Source organism: Poromitra crassiceps (genome assembly GCF_964638095.1).
Source record: "Poromitra crassiceps genome assembly, chromosome: 10".
Taxonomy (NCBI): domain Eukaryota; kingdom Metazoa; phylum Chordata; class Actinopteri; order Beryciformes; family Melamphaidae; genus Poromitra; species Poromitra crassiceps.
This window is the reverse complement of record NC_139631.1, coordinates 17,566,892-17,588,667: the sequence shown is the minus strand read 5'-3', so window position 1 is coordinate 17,588,667 and position 21,776 is coordinate 17,566,892. Positions and strand designations below refer to the sequence as shown.

Here is a 21,776-nt window from a genome sequence, read left to right as displayed (position 1 = left end):
GCTTCTGTAAAGGGAAAGAATTTATCAGCTCAGATGGTCGATGTTGACACCTGGGGGGCATATTTATTCTTGCACTTGGCTAAACTTGTTTTGCTGGCTCGGCAGTGGTGAAGAAGCGGATATGGGCCACACAAACATTGATTGTGCACTTTGGCTGCCTGGTGGTTGTGGGAGGACGAGCCTTTGGGTGCAGCTCACAGCTCAGTCCATAGTGACTAGTATTACCTTTGCCACATGCTGAGGCCCTTTGATGTGCCTTCTGGGTAATCAAGCTGACAAGCTGTGTCCAATCTATGAAAACATGTGTTTTGGTATTTGTATATATTTTTAATTTTACAAGACTTTATTATAGTCAAAAAGGCCCAAATTGCCCTCAATTACCCTTGTGCAAATATAGAAGAATAAACATTTATTTTCGAAAAATCCCTTCCAATTTTCATGTTTTGCCAGTTCCGCATTAATCTTGGGACAGAGTCTTGGAGTTATGTAATGTTGCTGGAAAATGTAAACGTTTAAGTAACAGCTAATGCAACATTGGAGCTGTTGTTGGCAGGAGGAGAGCTGGCAAACCACCTGTTGTGTAACAGCATTGATTTGTTGGAAAAGCTTTGCTATTCAAGGAAGGAGAAAGAAAATAAGTGCTGTATAGCAGAGCCTGCGCTATACAGCCAGACCTGCCATGCAGCCTCTTCCTCTTCCTCATCACAGATGCCTGTCCAGGTTGTTATACTAACGTACTTTTCCCTGTCCCCTTTTATTCACACTAACAACCAGCCTTAATAGACCCTTCTCACGGGGGGCATTTTGTGTCAAAAGGGCAGGGGAAACACAGGTGCAAGCAAAACACTAATGAGGGTTTCAAACTTCCCATGATTGGAATTTAGAAACCCTCATTAGTGTTTTGCTTGCACCTGTGTTTATTCTGCTTCTTCGACACAAAACGGCCCTCGTGAAAAGGGTCTATAGGCTTCACACTAAACGTACTACAAATTGTTCTCAACTTGAACTATGACATGAGCATGTGAGTGCACTACACTAGTAATCATATATAGTAGCCAGGCATGGAGCCACATCCAGCTTTACATGTGGACTCTAGGGCTGCGCCCTCCTGATCGATTGGTCGATTGTTTGGTCGATGTGCTCTTGGTCGACCAGATTCATGTTGGTCGGACAATCGCTGATGTTAATAATTAATAGGAGAAATTCAATTTCATAACAAGAAAAGCGATCCGGAACGAACGTGCAAGTTACAACATGGACCTTTTCTAGAAGCGCACTTAGGAGCAGAACGTAAGTTACGGAGGTAACTATGGATCTGTGAATTCCTGGATGACTGCCAGTGGCAGTTAAACACTGTGAATAATGACCTTGCGCTCCGTGCAGACGAGTCGACCACGCCACAAAGTTCAGGTACTCAGGGATGAGCTCCTCACAGCTGTCCATGATGAAGACTCTACTCTCCTCATGAACAGCTTGATGTTGTTCTTTTTCTTGTTCTCAAGGAAATCAAAGGGCACATGGCGGGGAATGAAGAGCAAAGCCCTGAATTCGAGCTGGCCCTCTACTGAGAAGTGCTTGACAGCCAGGTGATCCTCCCAGTCAGATTCTTGTAGAACTCTCCATACTCCTTGTTGGTGATGTCGTCAGGGTTCCTGGTCCAGATGGGCTTTGTCTTGTTCAGCTGCTCCTGTTCAATGTACTTCTACCTGATCTTCTTTTTCTTCTTCTTGTCCTTGTCTTTGGAGTCCTGCTCGTCGTCAGAGCCCATGTCCTTGATCTTTGGTTTGTCGTCGGCATCGTCTTTCTCCTCCTGTCTTCTCCTCCTCTGCCTCGTCATTGCTGATCTCCTTGTCGCGCTCCTTCTCCATGAACAGTGTGATGGGGTAAAGCAATGAACTGGGAGTGCTTCTTGACAACTTCCTTGAACCTCTTCTCCTCCATGTACTCGGTCTGGTCCTCCTTCAGGTGCTGAATGACCTTGGCTCCGCGGCCAATGGGCTCCCCACTGTCGACCTTGACTGAATGAGCTTCCGTCAGAGGATGAGGGTCAAGGTGCGCTCAGCTACATTGAGGATGATGTCGATCGTCAGCTCCTTGCCACTCCTTACCAGGCTTTCATAGTGGATTTTGTCCAAAGCATCAGAAGCATTGGAGATCACTTGCCTGAGGAAGATCTCCTTGTTGGAATAAAAGGTGTTGATAATCAGGGACATAAGCTGAGCAATCTCTCTGCCTAGAAGGCAAAGGGCTCATCCTCATCCTCTTGACGCATTTCTTCAGGCATGTTCCGTTGAGTTATCTTCTTGAATAAAATCTCTGATGTCACCAGTGATGTCACTCGAGCAATTACAATCTTATTAACACTGTTATCTCAAACAGCCGCAACCTCTTGCCAAGGTAATCTCAATTAATAAAAGAAAGTTGCTGTGTTTTAGATCTCATAAAAAATACCTTTTTATGTTCTGTGATTTCATGTTTACTATTCTCACAGCTACAGTACTGTGCAAAGTCTTAGGCACCCTAGATGTTTTTTTAATATGTTTTGTCTTAGGTGTTGGTTTTCTGCCACAAGGAAACATGAACAAGCCGTTGTGTTCAAACAAATGACAAAACATGACCCGAGGCAAAGGCCATCCCCTAGGCAACCTCCTCTCGTTGACCCCTGGCTGGGATAAGTAGGCGTTGGGCCACCGGAAGCAAGGTCAGACTCAGAACTCAACACTCGCTTTGTTCACATTTACACACAATCTCTCTCGATCTCTCTCTCTCATGCGTCATGCGCTTTTGCGCACGCACGCACACACACACACGCACACACACACACACACACACACACACACACACACACACACACACACACAGACAACACAACCTCCTTCAGTGAGAATGGTGTTTGTTGTGACATGTGGAAAGAGGCTAGGCTGTTGAGTGAGAATTGGATTTGTGTCTAATTGGAGAGAGAGGAGTAACGAGAGAGACAGCAGCACTGACTTTGACACCTCTGCCCTTTCCTCAGGATTAGATTACTGACTAGAAGCACACTGTCACACACACACACACACTCTCACACCCTACAGGCTCTTTGATGGTGTTTCATTATAGACGAGCTGACAAGAGGGGCTAGGCTCTACAGGTGTAAAGCAGACACTAACCTCAAGATCAACACCCATTAGAGAGTTACTGTCAGGGAAGAACACCTGCATCAGGTGACATCGTCCAGTGAAAGTATTTTCTCTGGCATGTGACTCATTGGCACTATGCCAACAATGCTATTTTATGACCAGTGAGCCTGTTAGACACAGCCTGTCCCATCTGGAGCTGGCCTGCTCAGCGGTTGACCTCTCCAAGCATTCCTCTGTCCCTTTTGTAAACACACAGCTGAGATGTTAATGTAGGCTAAAACTGTGTGTGTGTGTGTGTGTGTGTGTGTGTGTGTGTGTGTGTGTGTGTGTGTGTGTGTGTGTGTGTGTGTGTGTGTGTGTGTGTGTGTGTGTGTATTTTTAGACATTCTTCTCCAGCACCCAGAACCATACTGTAGTTACAAGATCATGTGCTGACCACTGATCAGCTAGCCCCAGTGTTTACCTCTATTTTCTGTCCTGGAGTAATTTCTTTCAGATTTCTTTTTTTTTTTAAGTTTTCACACCCACAGAAACAATTGAGGGTTGAGTGCGTTTTTCTGGTACTTTGTCCCATTCTGTTGTCCCCACATGCTTCAAAATGTCCACCCTTATCCTTGCACCCAAGAAGACCAACTCGGCCTGCTTAGATGACTATCGGCCCTGTAGCACTGATCTCTGTGGTGAAGTGTTTTGAGAGATTCATTAAAGACTTCATCTGCTCATCTCTGCCCAGCTCATTGGACCCGCCCACTTTTTTGCAGCTCCGGTTCCATAAGAGAATTCCCCATTCATTTTCTCCATAGATGTTTAGAAAAATCCTTGTCAAGAGTTTTAAGCCTGGAGCCAAGCCAACCAGACCACACCAGACTGAATCGTGAGTGACCATAGAACATTTGACTCTGAGCAAAAATAAAAAGCAGGGGGGAAATTATACTTTTGACCCCCAAACACGCCCCCCCCCCCCCCCCCCCCTTCCCCCTGTTGGAATAATCTTGGAATAATCCTACCTGTCTGTCGTGCACAGTCAGAGGGGAGGGGGAAAAGCCAGTGCTGAGGGAGAAAATTAAGCACACATGGGCAAAATACGGCCCCAGGGCCGGACCCGGCCCCTGGACCATCTCAATCCGGCGCCCAATGTCCTCAAAGAAAAACAAAACAACCCCCAAAGGCTCATCTGCTACAGCCATTGGATTTGTCTCACTATATATTATATTATATCAGGGGATTAACAGGAGAAAAGATCAATCACAGCGGGAGAGAGGGTTAAAAATAGGGAGTGTATGGCAGGCATGATGTCCATTGTGTGGCCCTTCGCTTACTTTATGTAAGTCAGTATGGCCTTCTGGAAAGAAATATTGCCCACCCTGAAGAAGCAATCCAGTCTGTCAAAACTTTCACCAATCTAATCTCATTATGACAGGCAGAGAATAGGCTACATTTTGCTAACCGACGTGTTTAGAAGAACCTTCTCACTTTGTTCAGACAGTCTTGCTATAGTGTAGCGTTATATTTTACATGCTTGCTGTTATACTGTATTTGAAACTACCAATGAGATTTGCTTGGGGAGCATATGAGAGAGCGTGAGACAGATGGGGATTAAAGTGGCTACATGCAGAGAGAGAGAGAGAGAGGCACACACGCAGAGAGAGAAAGCACTTTGGTCGCTGCTGGGTTCTCGGAGTCGGAGCGTCAAGGCAGTTAGTGCTTGTTTGGTCGTTTAAAACAGGTCGACTTCAAAACACGAGCGTCAGACATACATATAACTGTACATCTGCACATACTTACCTACACACACACACACACACACACACACACACACACACACACACACACACACATACACACACACACACACACACACACACACACACACACACACACACACACACACACACACACACACACACACACACACACACACACACACACACACACACAGTTTTAGCCTACATTAACATCTCAGCTGTGTGTTTACAAAAGGGACAGAGGAATGCTTGTTGCATAGTATATGGATGCAAACATAGAGGAGCAAACATGAATGCTATTAGTAGTCATCCTGGAGGATTGTGCTAATTGGAATTCATACAGTATGCACCATTAAACCTGGAGCATATTTGAGATAGGATTAGAGTCAGGTGAGTCAGTCAGTAGAGATGCTGTCCAAATTACAGTCAGGTGAGTCAGTCAGTAGAGATGCTGTCCAGATTACAGTCAGGTGAGTCAGTCAGTAGAGATGCTGTCCAGATTACAGTCAGGTGAGTCAGTCAGTAGAGATGCTGTCCAGATTACAGTCAGGTGAGTCAGTCAGTAGAGATGCTGTCCAGATTACAGTCAGGTGAGTCAGTCAGTAGAGATGCTGTCCAGATTACAGTCAGGTGAGTCAGTCAGTAGAGATGCTGTCCAGATTACAGTCAGGTGAGTCAGTCAGTAGAGATGCTGTCCAGATTACAGTCAGGTGAGTCAGTCAGTAGAGATGCTGTCCAGATTACAGTCAGGTGAGTCAGTCAGTAGAGATGCTGTCCATTTGAGAGTGACCAGAGTGGTCGGTGGTGGGGATGGAGGGGCTGGTGGTCATCAAGCAGCCATTAGCACCTAATCAGACTATTAGCCAGGGTGTTAGCCTTTCTACCTTCCACTGTAGGTGGACAGCAGTGAAGAGAGTGTGTGTGTGTGTGTGTGTGTGTGTGTGTGTGTGTGTGTGTGTGTGTGTGTGTGTGTGTGTGTGTGTGTGTGTGTGTGTGTGTGTGTGTGTGTGTGTGCGCGTGCGCGTGCGCGTGCATGCGCGTGCGTGAGAGAGAGAGAGTGTGTGTGTGTGTGTGTGTGTGTGTGTGTGTGAAATAGTGTATCGTGAGTGTGTGTCTCTGGAGGTCTGTGTGTTTGGAGGTCCTCTGGCACTGGCTTGTTAGTCGTTCCCAGCGTGAGGACAGAGACCTACAGGGAGTCCTATGATCCTCGCCTCTGGAACAACTTGCCAGAGGTGCTGAGGGCATCACAATCTGTAAACACCTTTTAAACAAATCGGAAGACATACCTTTTCTACCCTCTTTTACTTTGCTCTGCTGTTATTTCCTATACTATTCTTTCCCTATTTTACAGTCTATTTTAACTGTATTGTCTTTTCATTGTTGTATTATATTCCCATGGGAATTGTTGTATTTTTATTGTATTGTTGTATTTTCAATTGTTAAATGAGAATTTCTGAATTTCTTAACATGGACCCTATCTTTGTATTTTTTATGTTTAACTAATTTGAGCAGAACATTTTGAAATTGATGAAGATCACAGCTGCTTTGCGTGCATGCCACACCAGTCGGCAGCCCGTGCACCTATGTCTACTCAAGCTTATTTTTGCACCGGACACAGGCTGATTGTTATTGTAAAAGAGAGAGAGAAAATGAATGCTTGTATTCACCTTGCTTGTTCACCCCCTCTCTCTGCCTGTCTCTCCATGCCTGGTTTTTCAGTTTGTATTGTATGCATATCATTTTACTCAGCTCACATAAATACAGGCGAATTCAAATGCCTCATCCATATTCTCGAAATCAGCTAAATATTCTGCCATAACTTACAAAATATTTGAGATAACAAAAGCTACGCTTTCTGTTACTCCAAACCAACATTGCCAGCTCCTGGCTTGCCCCATCACAGCTGACTTCCTGCAAAAATGCAACTCTCGCGAGACTCGCCAGACTCTCGCGAGACTTGGATCAAGCATAAGCTAAATATCCCTCTATAATGTAATGGAATAATCTGATCCTGCAGTGGTAAAAACAAGTTTAGTGCAGGAGGGGCATGTGTGCAAAGCGGCTGCCAACTGAAGTGATCTTGGTCAATACTGCACCAATTTCAAACATTTCTGCTCAAATTAGTTACTTATAGCGGCACGGTGGCGCAGTGGTAAGCGCTGTCGCCTCACAGTATAGAAGGTCCTGGGTTCGATTCCCACCTGGGACGCTGTGAGCGCTGAAGGAGTGCGTACCCGTCCGCATGTCCTCGAGTGAACACCGCCCGGGTGGGGTCGTCAAAAGGGCCTTTCTGTGTGGAGTTTGCATGTTCTCCCCGTGCCCCCTGGGGGTTTCCTTCATATAGGAACCCCACACCAAAACATGCAATATCCTGGTCGCTGATGTGGTGCCTCCTCTGGTCGTTAGGGGCACCTGTTCAGAGGGAGGGGAACTGGTTGGAATAGCGTGATCCTCCCACGTGCTATGTCCTACCGGTGAAGCTTCCCCTGTCAGGTAGGGATGCACGATATATCGGCAATCATATCGGTATCGGCCGATGTTGGTCATTTTTTAACATATCGGTCATATCGGTATCGGTCAGATGTTGCAATGTTAATATCGGTTATCATTATCAGCCAAATTCTTCACATTGATATGAAATAATGCAGTAAATCTATGATTTATGGGCTTTTCCAAAGGCTTTGCAAATAAAGAAATGCATAACTTTTTCAAATTCAGTGTTAACATGTGTTTTTCAGTATGTACAAAATGTGATGATCATAAAAATTTGGTTTTATACAGATCATATCGACATCGGTAAATATCGGTTATCGGCCATAACAGCAATGTTAATATCGGTTATCGGCATCGGCCAAAATTTTCATATTGGTGCATCCCTACTGTCAGGTGAAAAGAAGCGGCTGGCTACTGCCCATGTCTCGGAGGAAGCATGGAGCCAGTTTCGGCTCTCCCCAGATCAGCAGAGGGTGGAGCACCAACCAGGATAAATAAATAAAAAATTAGCACTAATGGGGGATAAAAATGGGATAAAAAATCAGGAAAAAATTAGTTACTTATACATAATACCGAAATTCTCCTTTAACCACCTTGTATTGCAATTTTGTACGAAAGGTGCTATGTAAATAAAGTCTGATTTGTGATTTGATTTGATTTGATTTGATTTGGAGCACGTGAGCGTCACCGCACACGTCTCTCTCAGCGGGGGGTAATTCTAGTGACATGTGACCTTTCCTAGAGAGAGCAGTTAGCGTGCTAATCCTGAAGCTGGCCCCGTCCGGCAGCGGCCTGTCTGCTGCGATGATGTAAGACCAGAGCCTCGGGCCTGATCCACCACGAGAGCTCATAGACCATTTATTGTCGTTACCACCATCATCACCCCCATTGATTATGTATAATATACAACTACATCATATCTACACAACATACCTTAGGTTACATACATGACATACAACATACTACACATTTGACTAGAGTATATACATTACAATACTACAGCATATCTTTAGACTGTGGGAGGAAACCGGAGCACCCGGAGGAAACCCCACGCAAACACGAGGAGAACATGCAAACTCCACACAGAAAGGACGGGTGGATAGATTCGAACGCACAAACTTCTTCCTGTGAGGTGACAGTGCTAACCACTGAGCCACCGTGCTGCTGTGCTTGTTCTAGATACTTCAGTTTTAGGATTTTCATTGTCAGGAGAATATGTGTGAAAAAAATATCGACACAACGGTCAGTCCGTGACATGTATGGGAAGTGAATGCTTTGTTAATGCAGCCATAGTGGATGCATGGTCCCTGCTCCATTTACATGTGATTGAATTGTTGAGAGGAGAGGAAATGTGTGTATTCAGGAATAGCTTTTAGCAGCTTTCCTGAGAGCACAGTGCTGAGTTAAAGTGCGCGTGTGTTTGACAGACTAACACCCCATCTACACCTGGTTTTTAAATGTGACCTGTATCCAGATACGTTATCTGGATACAGGTCACATTTAAAAACCAGGTGTACATGGGGTGAAAGAGAGTGAGTGAGCCAGTTCACAGCAGCCATGGTTTTTTGATTTGCATGCCTTGGCTTGACCCTTAATGCCTGAGGTCAATCGCAGAAGCTTTGGGTGGCTCCCTCCAGGGCCTTACTGAAGAATAGAGGGATGAAAACAAGTGGATTCACTTCCTTCAATTTCTCCCCACAGATTGGAAAGCAAAGTGCTGCATTTTAAAAATGAAAGGCAGAAAAATGGAAGGAGTGACTGCAGAGACCCCTAAGAGAGAGAGAGAGAGAGAGAGAGCGGGGGGGGGGGGCAGTAGATGGGCTACTCTTCCTCAGTTCAGACTGCTGTTCAGTTGCAACATGGACTGTGTTGCATAATATTACTTGCCATGTAGTTCCGGCTGTTACACTTTTGTTCTCTCATCTCTGTCTTTTTCTCTTCCTCTGCTTTTGATCAATATTCACCAGGATCAAGTGACAAATGGCCAGATATTTGAGTATAAAAAACATTTAGTAGGTTCAAATCACCATTGATTGATCAGAATATACATATTTGAGCAAGGGTAAAGATGGATGTATCCACCTAAAATATGATGAGATAATGATGAGATAATGTTTGAAAAGGTAAGGGTTTAGCACATTTTTTTTAAATGTTTTGTCAGGGAATGGTGTATTTAGCAGGGCTATTAAGCTGATCATGCGCTGGAGAGGAGCCGGCTTTCTAGCTTAATTTGAAAGTCTGCTTTTGGCTTCACTTTATTTGATTGTTTCTGTTTTGTTATCGTGTTTGATTGGACTTTGGCTCATTGATTTCCAAATCGGATCTACATCTGGAAATGCTATCTGGATAATGAACAATCCAACGTCAATGCCTTGTATTTACAGCTGGTGTTTATACACGTTCCTGTCTGCATTCTGTCCACATTGTCATCAGATGTCATTGTTCGCACGCACTATGCAAATCTAGTGAGTAGGTGGGAAGGTGGCAAGTCTGTCTATTGTCGGTAAAAGTGAACATGGCAGGTGTGTAGGGTGAGATGTGTTGCTGCTGTACAGCTACAGCCTCTACTTACTTTTCCTTCTTTTCTTACTAGAGCATTTTAAGATCTCTGCCTGCGGTGATGAGTGCTGGCACTCCTACACCTTGGTTGGATATTTTTATATTGACTCTGGAAGAGATCGGATCATATAATGTGATCCATGTGCGTTTATAGCTTGCATTTCTACTTATCTGGATACGGATTTTAATTCCTGCTGTAAATGGGGTTCTATATAAAACGCTGAAGAATGGCCAAATTGTAAGTGCGATGGTGGGATGTTAAAGCTCCAAACTCTCTCCCTCTCCCTCCTAAGGTGAAGTCCCTCACCTTGTTTGTGACCCATTACCCTCCTCTGTGTGAACTGGAGCGGGCGTATCCAGCACACGTGGCCAACTACCACATGGCATTCCTACTCAGTGAACCTGACATCGCCATTGACACTGAAGGTATCTGTGTGTGTGTGTATGTGTGTGTGTGTGTGTGTGTGTGTGTGTGTGTGTGTGTGTGTGTGTGTGTGTGTGTGCGCACATAAAAGTGCCTTCGTTTTTGGTGGAAGAGGAAACATGTTGGTTTGATTATTATAGTTTAAATAAGTTTAGATTCATCTTATTTCAGTGATTTGTAAATCATTATAATTAGGCTCTTCATTGAGACTATAATGTGTGTGTTTATGTGTGCGTGTGCGCGTGCTGACAGAGGGTGAGGTTCAGCCAGAATTCATCACCTTCCTCTACCAGTTAACTGAAGGAGCTGCAGGGCGGAGCTATGGCCTGAATGTCGCACGACTGGCCGATATCCCAGATCCTATACTACACACAGCTGCACGTAAGGCCCGAGAACTGGAGAGCATGGTCAATGCCAGGAGGTACAGTACTACACACGCACGCGCACACACACACACACACACACACACACACACACACACACACACACACACACACACACGCAGAACATCCACCCAGACCATCTCTATTAAAGCCAAAAGACACCCTCACCTTAAATCTAACAGATATTCCTGTGATCTTGGAGAGTTCCTTAAGTCTGGCAAACACAAACGGAGCATGAAAGCAGGGAACTAAGAATCGAATCTGTGTTATGAAATAATAAAACTTGAAGCAGCACCACTGAGGGCAAATTGCAGAAGTTTTATTTAAGCTTTAACACTCAAATGAACTTGATTTCATACTTGTGTGAACAGAAAATGTACCAGTATTCCTGGAAAAGCACCCTTGGTACAAGTTAGTGGATCAGCTCAGGCTTTGACACTCGATGACATCATCGGGTTGTATGGGGAAGGCAGAAACCAAGAGGTTAGAGGAGCGGCCTTTTGATCGCAAAGTCGCCGGTTCGAATCCCCCGGACCTGCCGATGAAGTCCTTGCTCTTTGATTTTAGGGTCTGACACCACAACCTGATACTGTTGTTGATGTTTTGGATAGATGAAAGATTTTCTGCTATAAACTCCATTGTCACTGTGCTGGAAACATCTCAATGTGACATCATATCGCCTGTGCTTTGCCAGTTATCACCAACAAACAACAAAATGTGCCAAACAAAATCGTTTTTAGCGTGGATTTTTTCCTTGAACAGAAACTGGATTACAATGTTCTCATCTTAATGTTGTCAAGCTCTCATCTCAAAAATACTGTTCCTGAACTGGTTATTAACAAAAGGGCAATTCCAGTTAAAAACGCTCCTTCCAGGAATTGTGAGAGGCTTTGGCAGCTTCTGTCAGGACTTTTTTCATGCTATATTTTCTCCCAAGAGTAATTTTTTTTTTTCATTTTCCCCTACAAGAGTTTTAAGGGGAATGTACCCTTGTGGTCCATTTTCAAAATGCACACTAACATGGAAACATGTAGTCTCAGTAAAGAAAGGGTGAAAAAAAGGTTTTGGACAAAATTCAACACAGCGGAAAAACTTGTGGGCGGAAATGGGAGTGGCCTATATGGATATATGCATCTTGGTCCAAGGAATCCAGAAATGAAGGAATTTTGTTACCATAATCTACAGTCACTGGGCCTTTTAAAATTAAATTTTTGAATTTAACATTTGAAATGTTGCTATAGCACCACCTATAGGCAAAATCTTTTTTTTTCTTTTCCTTTTTTTTTAATAGTATCTCACAGTACATACCTGCACACATATATGACATTTGGTTACCATAAGACAATGCCCTCCTGAGTTAAGGCAATTTTTGTGAAATAGACTCAACCCACGACAGTTGACCAAACTTTGGAAGTCAGTTACTGACTGGATATGAAAACGGTGTGGAGTGGACTATCAACAGACTGCTATGGGACTTTTGCCCTATGGGACTTGACATTAGGACATAGGACATTACAGTGTGACAGACGGATGGACCGAGACCGATGGATAGTCTCCCCTCTTGGTCTCTGACTGGTGGGAGAGACTAGGTTGTCAGACCGTCTAAAAAAGCAGACTGACTACACATCAAGACGAGGCATAAAAATAAACAAAGACAGATGGACAGACAGATGCACGCTTCTCTATAATGTAGGCCCGATACAACCCATTCAACACTTTGCACTGCACAGCAGATTAGATAGGAAGGGGAAAATCAGTAGTATGTTAGATTTTTCATTGAAGCACTGCTGGTATCAATACTGTTGCAAATGAGTATTGTATCAGTTTACTTTTTTTTTAACTACCGATACCTGTTGCAAATGAGTATTTCAAATCGATACTATTGATGCTTTTGACGCCCGGGAGACAATTAAGTTTTCCTACCACTCACTTTCCTACTCTGTGTTGGATGGACCACACCGCCAGGCATAAGATTTGACTTAGAAGGTGGAAATGCAGCAAATTTTTTGTCTTTTTTTCTGTCAAAGCATCACATGTCTTATCCGCTCTGAAGACAGTCCTCTCTGCCTGTGTAAATTTATACACTGCGTCTCCTCGACAGACAGCCTGCTGGGAGTTGAGTGCTGCTTACCCACTGCCTAAGTAATCCTCACCATTATTAAATATCTGTCAGCACGCACGCACGCACGCACGCACGCGCACACACACACACACACACACACACACACACACACACACACACACACACACACACACACACACACACACACACACACACAGCCATACCTCTCTGTCATAATATATAATCCTCCCTATATTAAATGTTTGTTCTCTGTTGGAGTGAAGCCATGCAGCGTTGTAGATGAGTAGATCTCAGGGATCTCATTGGACGCTCACAGAGCTATGTTACATGTATGTATTTGCATGGGCTTGATACATATTGGACAGTGTGGGCCAATGCAATCGTTTGACTGCTACTTTGCAAGGAGATTTAATGTTTGAGTAGCATTTTGCTGTCTTATCTCTGTTGATGTTAAGCTCTCTTTCGTGTGTTATGTTATGGCAGTATATGTCAGTATACTGTAAGGCGGCGTGCACACACAACGCGCTTATTTGAGCTGCCAGCGCCTTTTTCTGCAATTCATTCTCTATGTAAGGACGCGCTAGGCTCTAGGCACTATGCTCTAGGCACTATGCTCTAGGGGCACTATGCGCTCCTTGAAAGAGGAGCGCTAAGCGCGCTCCCCTTTCCAGGAACGCACCTGCCGTTTAAGCGCTGGTGGCGTCTAGTGTTTTTGGCGGAGCGCTCTGGGTGTTTTAAGCTGAAAAAAGTTGAACATTTGGAGGAAAAGCGCGCTGCTCGTCTTTTGACTCCTCCTACCTCTTCTCCTACCAGAGGGATCTTCAACCTCCTCCGCTGCTCCTAGAATTGGCAATAATCTGGCTTTCATGTTCACAGTCAACAACATCAAACAGACGAAACCAGCTGGCTACCGTCCGTGTGATCGTTGTGTCCTGAACTGTACTGCACGCGACTGCAGGGGAAAACAAAACAAAGCACACAAAAAATGCTCCGTGCGCTGTGTTTTGTGCGCAATGGAAGCGCTCTCGACATGATCTCCAAAGTGTTCACACACATCCTGTGTGAACGCCGCCTAAGTCTGGGGTTTTTCCTGCGGGCTGTGCAGGTGTGTGTGAGTGGCTGGGTTGCATTATTGCGTTAGCTTGCTATGCTAGCTTTCTCCCGTACACACCTGGTATGTTCAAAGCAGCAGCGATCTCTCCCCAGCTCTTCTCTTTCTCCTGTTTCTTGTGGTATGTATGGGAATATATACGTTCAATAAGCCGTCGTGTTCTCAACACATATCGACAAGCCTTCCCTCCATGTCAGCTGTCCAACGAACCTGGAGAGTACTGGTAGGTTTCACGGGCGCCATGTCTCTCACTTCTTCTTCTTCTTGTGGACTGGTCACGGCGAGATGGGCGGGAGTCTCACACAGCAGGATGACGTATTCACCCAGATTTTCAGTCCTAAATATCAAACATGCTTGATATGATCGGGGCGGCCCCGATGAGTCTGTGAGCAGATCTAGAGGGTTAAGATTGGATCTGCAAACCACTCACATTACCAGATCATCTCTGCCAATCATGGGGACCGACCAAGCTGCCAGGCCAGATTTCTCCTCAGATTGTCAGGAGGGGTGAATCGGGCATAAATCGAGCCAAAACTGCTGTAGTCTGAGCCAGCCTTTACTGCAAGTATGCAGCATAGCGCTCACATCAATAGTGGAAGACAAAGCTATATAGAAAACTAGAACGACCGCAACGCGGACTTATGCCTCCGCCATTAGTTCATTCTTGAGTCCAAATCGCCATTTGAGGCAAATTGGAAGCAATTCCGTCAAGGTGCTCCTGAGATGTTGCATTAACAAGCTTGAAAATGGCGTTTGAGAGGTCACAGTGACCTTGACCTTTGACCACCAAAATCTAATCAGATCATCCTTGAGCCTAAGTGAATGTTTAAGGCGAATCTGATGAAATTCCGTCCAGGTGTTCCTCAGATATCACGTTAACAAGCTTGAAAATGGCGTTCGAGAGGTCACAGTGACATTGACCTTTGACCTTTGACCACCAAAATCTAATCAGATCATCCTTGAGCCTAAGTGAATGTTTAAGGCGAATCTGATGAAATTCCGTCCAGGCGTTCCTCAGATATTGTGTTAACAAGCTTGAAAATGGCGTTTGAGAGGTCACAGTGACCCTGACCTTTGACCTTTGACCACCAAAATCTAATCAGATCATCCTTGAGCCTAAGTGAATGTTTAAGGCGAATCTGATGAAATTCCGTCCAGGCGTTCCTCAGATATCGCGTTAACAAGCTTGAAAATGGCGTTTGAGAGGTCACAGTGACCCTGACCTTTGACCTTTGACCACCAAAATCGAATCAGATCATCCTTGAGCCTAAGTGAATGTTTAAGGCGAATCTGATGAAATTCCGTCCAGGCGTTCCTCAGATATCGCGTTAACAAGCTTGAAAATGGCGTTCGAGAGGTCAGAGTGACCTTGACCTTTGACCACCAAAATCTAATCAGATCATCCTTGAGCCTAAGTGAATGTTTAAGGCGAATCTGATGAAATTCCGTCCAGGCGTTCCTCAGATATCGCATTAACAAGCTTGAAAATGGCGTTCGAGAGGTCACAGTGACCTTGACCTTTGACCTTTAACCACCAAAATCTAATCAGATCATCCTTGAGCCTAAGTGAATGTTTAAGGCGAATCTGATGAAATTCCGTCCAGGCGTTCCTCAGATATCGCGTTAACAAACAACGTACGGACAGCCGTACGGACGGACAGCCGTACGGACGGACAGCCGTACGGACGGACAACCCGGATCCATAATGCCTCCGGCCTGGCTATCGCCGGCGGAGGCATAACAATCACAAACATTTTAAGTGCAGTCCTTCAGTCCTTTAAAGTGACATATGATGGAGGGGGGGGGGGGGGGGAATGACCAAGTCAGTGGGGGCACTGGGGGGGGGGGGGGGGGGGGGGGTGATAAAGTCCTTATTCATGGGGGCGCTTTCGGGCCTCGTTGAGGAGGCGGATGGCAGTTGGGAAGAAACTGGAGTGCCTCAAATAGTTTGTGGCCTGGGCGGGAGAAATTAAATTAAGAACACCTTATTTTCACAATAATTCCATCCATAAGTAACACAATGACAGAATGTATGACTATTTTGGTCATGGATTTTGGTTGCATAGTACACTTAATAAAACATCTACAGTAAAAGCAAAAAGTCTTATCAGATGGGGGACCCTGGGACTAAATCTTATCGAATGGGGCTTTGTGAATGGGCTGGTTTCCATCAAAGACCTATACATAGATGGTCATTTTGCATCCTTTGATCTACTGAAGAGGAAGTTTGAGTTGCCCAGCACTAACTATTATGTTCGATCCAAGATTCGCACCTTTGAAGCGCTCCCAAATGAGCATGCTTTTTTCTATGTATTGCTGAATCCTCCTCACTCCAAGCATCTTATCTCTAGATATGTATGTCTGTTTGACAACTGCAACACAGCCTCTACTGAGAGGATTAGAGAAGCATGGCAGGGGGAACTTGGTATTGATTTATCTGACATTATATGGGAAAGGAGCCTGTCGGTGGTACAACTCTGCTCAGTAAGAGCAGACACCAGCTGATCCAATTTAAAGTCACTCACCGTCTTCACTACTCCAAGCATAAATTGCACAGGATCTTCCCTTCTGTCTCGTCACTGTGTGACAGATGCCAGGTGTCAGAGGGCACACTATCTCATGCCTTCTGGTCCTGCCCTTCATTAACAGGATTCTGGGCCAAAATGTTTGACTGGTACTCTAAAGCTTAATTTATACTTATTAGAAAGTGTCGCTTAGCACATGGTCGCAGACGAAAAATAAAGTGTCGCTCATGTTGCTGCATTTATGCTTCTCTCCTCGGCTCAACGGTCATGTGACGCTATAGACAGAGGGAGACAGAGAACTAGTGCAGACAGCCAAGAGAGGGAATGCTGTCAGTGAACCCACGTCTGAGGCAAGATGTAACTGCAGCCGCATATAACGACACACAACCACACAACTCACCTCCTCTCTCTCTGGGAAGTTGGTCACGGTGTTCTTTGTGATTTTCACGAAGTCATACATCAAGGACATGCTGATAAAAATAGCGGGGACACGTTCATTCATTTCATTTCAGCGAAAACTAAAACAAGGAAGTCAAGCGCGTGCCCGTCTATATAGCCAATCACACTTGCGCGACATTATGTGACGTAGTCAGTGACACTAGAAATTTTACTACAGTAGGTAGCAGACACCTCTCGCCGACACTTGAAAGCAGGGACGTGCAGAGAATGTTAGAGGGGCAGGGGCTGAAATTCGTAAAAGGGCACGTTGGCGCAAGTTTGACGCTTTCGTTTCTTGGCTGCTGCCTTCAGGTGCGGCTTGGAAAGGCGCATTTTTCCGCACAGAGGGCCATTAGAAATGCTGCATTCAGGGCCAGGAGAGCTCGGAAAAGGCTCTACTCTTTGAGTGCTGCCTTCGGGGGGCGGCTTGGAAAGGGGCATTTTCATACAGAGTGCCTTTAGAAATGCTGCATTCAGGGTCCGGAGAGGGCACTTTTTACAGACGGGGAAAAAGGGCAGGGGCTCAGGCCCCCTTTGATGTCTATGTGTGCACGTGCCTGCTTGAAAGTGTCGACTCAAGTCCTCATTTCTGTCGGCGACCGTTTCAAAAGTGTCGGCAGATAAAGCATAAATTGGGCTTAAGGCAGGGGTTCCCAACCTTTTTTGTGCCAAGGACCGGTAGATACATGGAAAAAAAAGTCACGGACCGGTTGTCAATTTTAATGGTTTTAGTTACATATATATTTACTCACCAGGTGGCGACAAAGGGTAAATAACAGCCTTTTGTGTTGTACTGTATGTAGCCTACAGTATTTATGTTTTTGTTTCAACTACAAACATAAATAAACGTCAACTTGAAATTATGTTTTAACTACCACACACAGCCTATAATATTATAGCCTATCGCGGCCCGGTACCAAATGCGTTGCGGCCGGTACCGGTCCGCGGCCCGGTGGTTGGGGACCACTGCTCTAAGGCCTACAAAATAACCCTACAGCCGGAGGCAGAACTCGTCATCTTCGGCTGCTCGGAGTCCTCACTGAACTTCCCTATAGCTGTGTAACAGTCTCTGACACTGGGGACAACTGTCGCCAAAAAAATAATTTTAAAGGAATGGAAGTCCTCCTCTTCACCTTCTTTTCAGGTCTGGCTGATGGACATGATCTCTGTTGTACAGATGGAGAGACTCAGGTCCCTGAGAACCAACTCACTTAAGAGGTTCTCTACTACCTGAGACCTGTTTTTGGCCTACTTAGAAGAATGCTAAGTGACTTAAGCTAGGGGCGACGGATGGCGGCTGGTATTTCATTTATTTCATCTATTGTAAACATATGGACACTGTGCGGCTGGTAGCACATGTATGTTTGTTTGTTTTGTTTTTTCATTTCCTGTGTCTGAACCCGTTTGTCTTGTATATTGTTCTATAAAAAATTGAAAAAATAAAAATGGGGCTTTGTGGTTTAATTTGTGTCAGTTTAGGGGTCCTTGATATGAAAAGGTTTGAGAACCACTGCCTTAAAGAACACACCTCTTTCTCTCTCTTTCTCGCTCTCTATCTCTCTCTCACTAGGAAGAATAAGACTCTCCTGTCTGATCTTTGGAGCATCACTGACAGATCGTCGCTGATGGACTGGAAGCAGTCAAACCCCTGACACCACTTACTCAACACACACACACACACACACACACACAAATGAAATAGCGAGAATGAACAGGTTGAGATGCTGTTGAAAATATACACACACACACATGCTAACACACAGGATTGGTGTGTTCAGAGAAGCAGAACCATGCGTGTGTCATGGAGGTTGATGGAGTGGTGAGGTTGTTCGTTTCTGTGATTCTCCGAGTCAGAAAATGACAGAAGACCAACCCCGGCTCACTGGAATATCTGTTCCCTTCTGTATGTCCTATGTGTATTTTATTTAGAGAATACAATTTTGTATCCATCTCAGCTGAGGCCCTATAGGGTCTGCTCTTTGGCATAATGTCCTGTATATTACATAATTGTTAGATTATGCTAATTTAATACCACCTAATCAGGATTTTACCTACCAAACTGTATGACCGTGTGCATGTTTGGTTGATCAGCAATAAATTAGGAAAAAGACAAACTTGTATTTGGCTGTATTCATTCTTTTATTTTGATTTTTATTATTATTTAATTCTTTATTTAGGGATAACAGGGATTTAATTAAAAATACTTGCATCGATACAGCAGAGAATATTGACCTTCCCGAAATCCTTCTATATTTTCTTTATCCCACACTTCTATAACTTTGTACAGGCTGAGAAAGGTAGATGTGTCTACACAGTTGGGAGAGGTTTCAGTAGCTAAATCAAATAAGAGCCAAAGAAGGAAGGTAGGGGGAAAAACAAGTCTTGTTAATAAAATAAACAAAAACAAATTATTCAAGTCACTTCCACAAAATCGGGCCGCAAGGACCGTACATAACACCCATTTCAACCAGAATTGAATAAATAGGAATCGAGTTCACGGTGGAGACTCTGGAGATGATGCGCCACTTGTCCTCTTCTCCCTACTTATACTCACTCCCACCATGTACTCTGGAGATGATGCACCACTTGTCCTGTTCTCCCTACTTATACTCCCATCACTTATATAGCCTCGGCCAGGAAGGTTTTATTGAGTAGGGAAGAGGGACAGAATGTAGTGAAACAGATTGAATCCAGAAGGAGGCGGTAATGCTGCCATAAAACACCACAGAAGGACTTATTACATTACTGATGACGTCACAATTGCTCAAGTGGCATCACTGATGACATCACAATTGCTCAAATGGCATCACAAGTGACATCACAATTGTGACACACACCGCTGGCGCCCCACTTAGCCAATTTTAACTAAAATATTTTTGGAGGTGGAGTGAAAAGGAATTTTTTCCCATCAAATATATTTAATTTACCAAATCTATCCACTCCTGCATTGTGGGTTACTTTATTAATTAATGTATTCATTAGTATAGCCTACTCCACACTTTGATATCATTCCCTTAATAATGCAGAAACAAATCACAACAGGACATTTGCACCACTTTGTCTCTCCCTTTCTCTCTCTCTCTCTCTCTCTCTCTCACACACACACACACACACACACACACACACACACACACACACACACACACACACACACACACACACACACACACACAACTCATGCTCCGCCTTTAATTCCGCTAACTCCAGCGCAGCGCTGCCCTACCAGCCACCAAGATCAGCGAGCATCACCAGAGAGAGAGAGAAAGATAGAGAGACAGTAACGAGAGAGTGATGGGACGGAGAGAGAGAGATAGAGAGTCAAAGCCGATTGCAGCTTATCTGTGATTCGGTCACAGTCTGTCCACTTGAGGGATTTCTCCGCTGTGAACAGCACTATCTTCTCTTCTCCTGCTTGTTAGATGTAGTTATTATTGATGGAACCGTCTTTTTTTGCGAGTAACATGCATTTATTGTAGTGTTTGGACTCGAACATATTATTTACTATGAGCTCCTCTGCAGAAGCGCTTCCAGCAGCGGGGCAACTTTTCCGCGCGTCTCCTGAAGGGAAAGTTGACACGCGAACATGCGCTCCCCGTGACAGAACCGGGCAACTCCGGTTGTTTTAGTCTCCGGTTGTTTTAAGTCTTCTTTATTCAAAACCAAACATGCAGAAGAGTGTTCGTTACAACGAGGGGCACGCGCTGTTTCTGTCGGTGGTCGCGCGGAAGGAGGGCACCAAGCGCGGCTACCTGAGCAAGAAGACGGCGGAGAACAGCCGCTGGCACGACAAGTTCTTCGCCCTCTACCAGAACGTGCTCTTCTACTTCGAGCACGAGCAGAGCGCGCGACCTGCCGGGATTTACCTGTTGGAGGGATGCACCTGCGAGCGCGCGCCCGCGCCCAAGATGTCCATCACGGGGAGGGAGGCGCTGGAGAAACAGGTGAGAGGGAGAGAGTCCACTGAGAATGATGCAGGTTCTATCTGCCTTCAGGAGAGTTCTGAGCTAGGCCATTGAGCTTCAAAGTTTTCAGCATCCATTGAGTTAAATGGAGATGGGTCCGTTTGTTTTAGAAACCACAGCCTCAAAAATCATTATGCATATACATAAATAAAATAACACCACACATCGACACATGTCGACCAGCCTGCACTGCACTCATAGAATAGTGTTAATGTAACTCAGCTAGCTTGCCAAACTGCGTTGCACAGATGCACATAGCAGAGGGAACTGAAGTTCTGAATGCTCCTCTGATGTGATTCATTTGGAATATGGCTTCCAAATAGATTTCTGCTCGATCTTGAGATTAAAAACTGCAATTTAGACTCTCAGGCTCGTCCCAAAACCAATTGACAAAGAAAGTAAAACGTCCATGTACGCAACATCAGCTTCCAGCATCTGCTGTAGGTAGCCTGTAGCCGAGCCACACTGATGTCATCATGATATGAGCACCACAGTGAGAAGGGCTCCAAGTGCTTCCTCTGCAAAGGAGATCATGGAGACATGGAAGAAGCTGATGGGAGAGCTTTACACAGCATGTCTTGTTCCAAATCAAATAATGTCACGTTCTCACTTTTCAGTAGCCTAATCTTTTCACTCTGATCATTTCAGCCCCGCCCCCCATCCCAACAGTTTGGTCTTGTGCCAGGTCAACACATTTGCAAACTGTCTGCAGGACATTTGCAGCTGATGCACTGTGTCGTGTGTGTGTGTGTGTGTGTGTGTGTGTGTGTGTGTGTGTGTGTGTGTGTGTGTGTGTGTGCATGCACACACATGCAAGTAACCTGTTGAACGTGAGCACATAGTGCACCACAATCACTGTCTTATAGACCTTACGTAGCCTAAATAAGTCACGAGGTTGAAAGCCTTTCCAGATCTACCTCCTCATGTTGGA

General features: G+C 44.9%; 2 protein-coding genes across 2 annotated transcripts in view; both read left to right on the top strand.

Annotated features, from left to right (window-relative positions):
* msh3 (mutS homolog 3 (E. coli)) overlaps positions 1-18,861 on the top strand; it is a 56,844-nt gene extending 37,983 nt beyond the window's left edge. The window contains exons 22-24 of the mRNA XM_083645300.1: positions 10,213-10,345; positions 10,596-10,764; positions 18,454-18,861. Coding sequence (XP_083501426.1) covers positions 10,213-10,345; positions 10,596-10,764; positions 18,454-18,535 — 384 coding nt within the window. The 3' untranslated portion in view covers positions 18,536-18,861. The remainder of the gene's footprint in view (positions 1-10,212; positions 10,346-10,595; positions 10,765-18,453) is intronic.
* A 1,687-nt stretch (positions 18,862-20,548) lies between these two features.
* Positions 20,549-21,776, top strand: part of LOC310784200 (ras-specific guanine nucleotide-releasing factor 2) — a gene marked incomplete at both ends in the record, with an annotated part of 66,602 nt that continues 65,374 nt past the window's right edge. The window contains one exon of the mRNA XM_083645210.1: positions 20,549-20,824. Within this exon, the coding sequence (XP_083501336.1) occupies positions 20,549-20,824 (276 nt within the window). The remainder of the gene's footprint in view (positions 20,825-21,776) is intronic.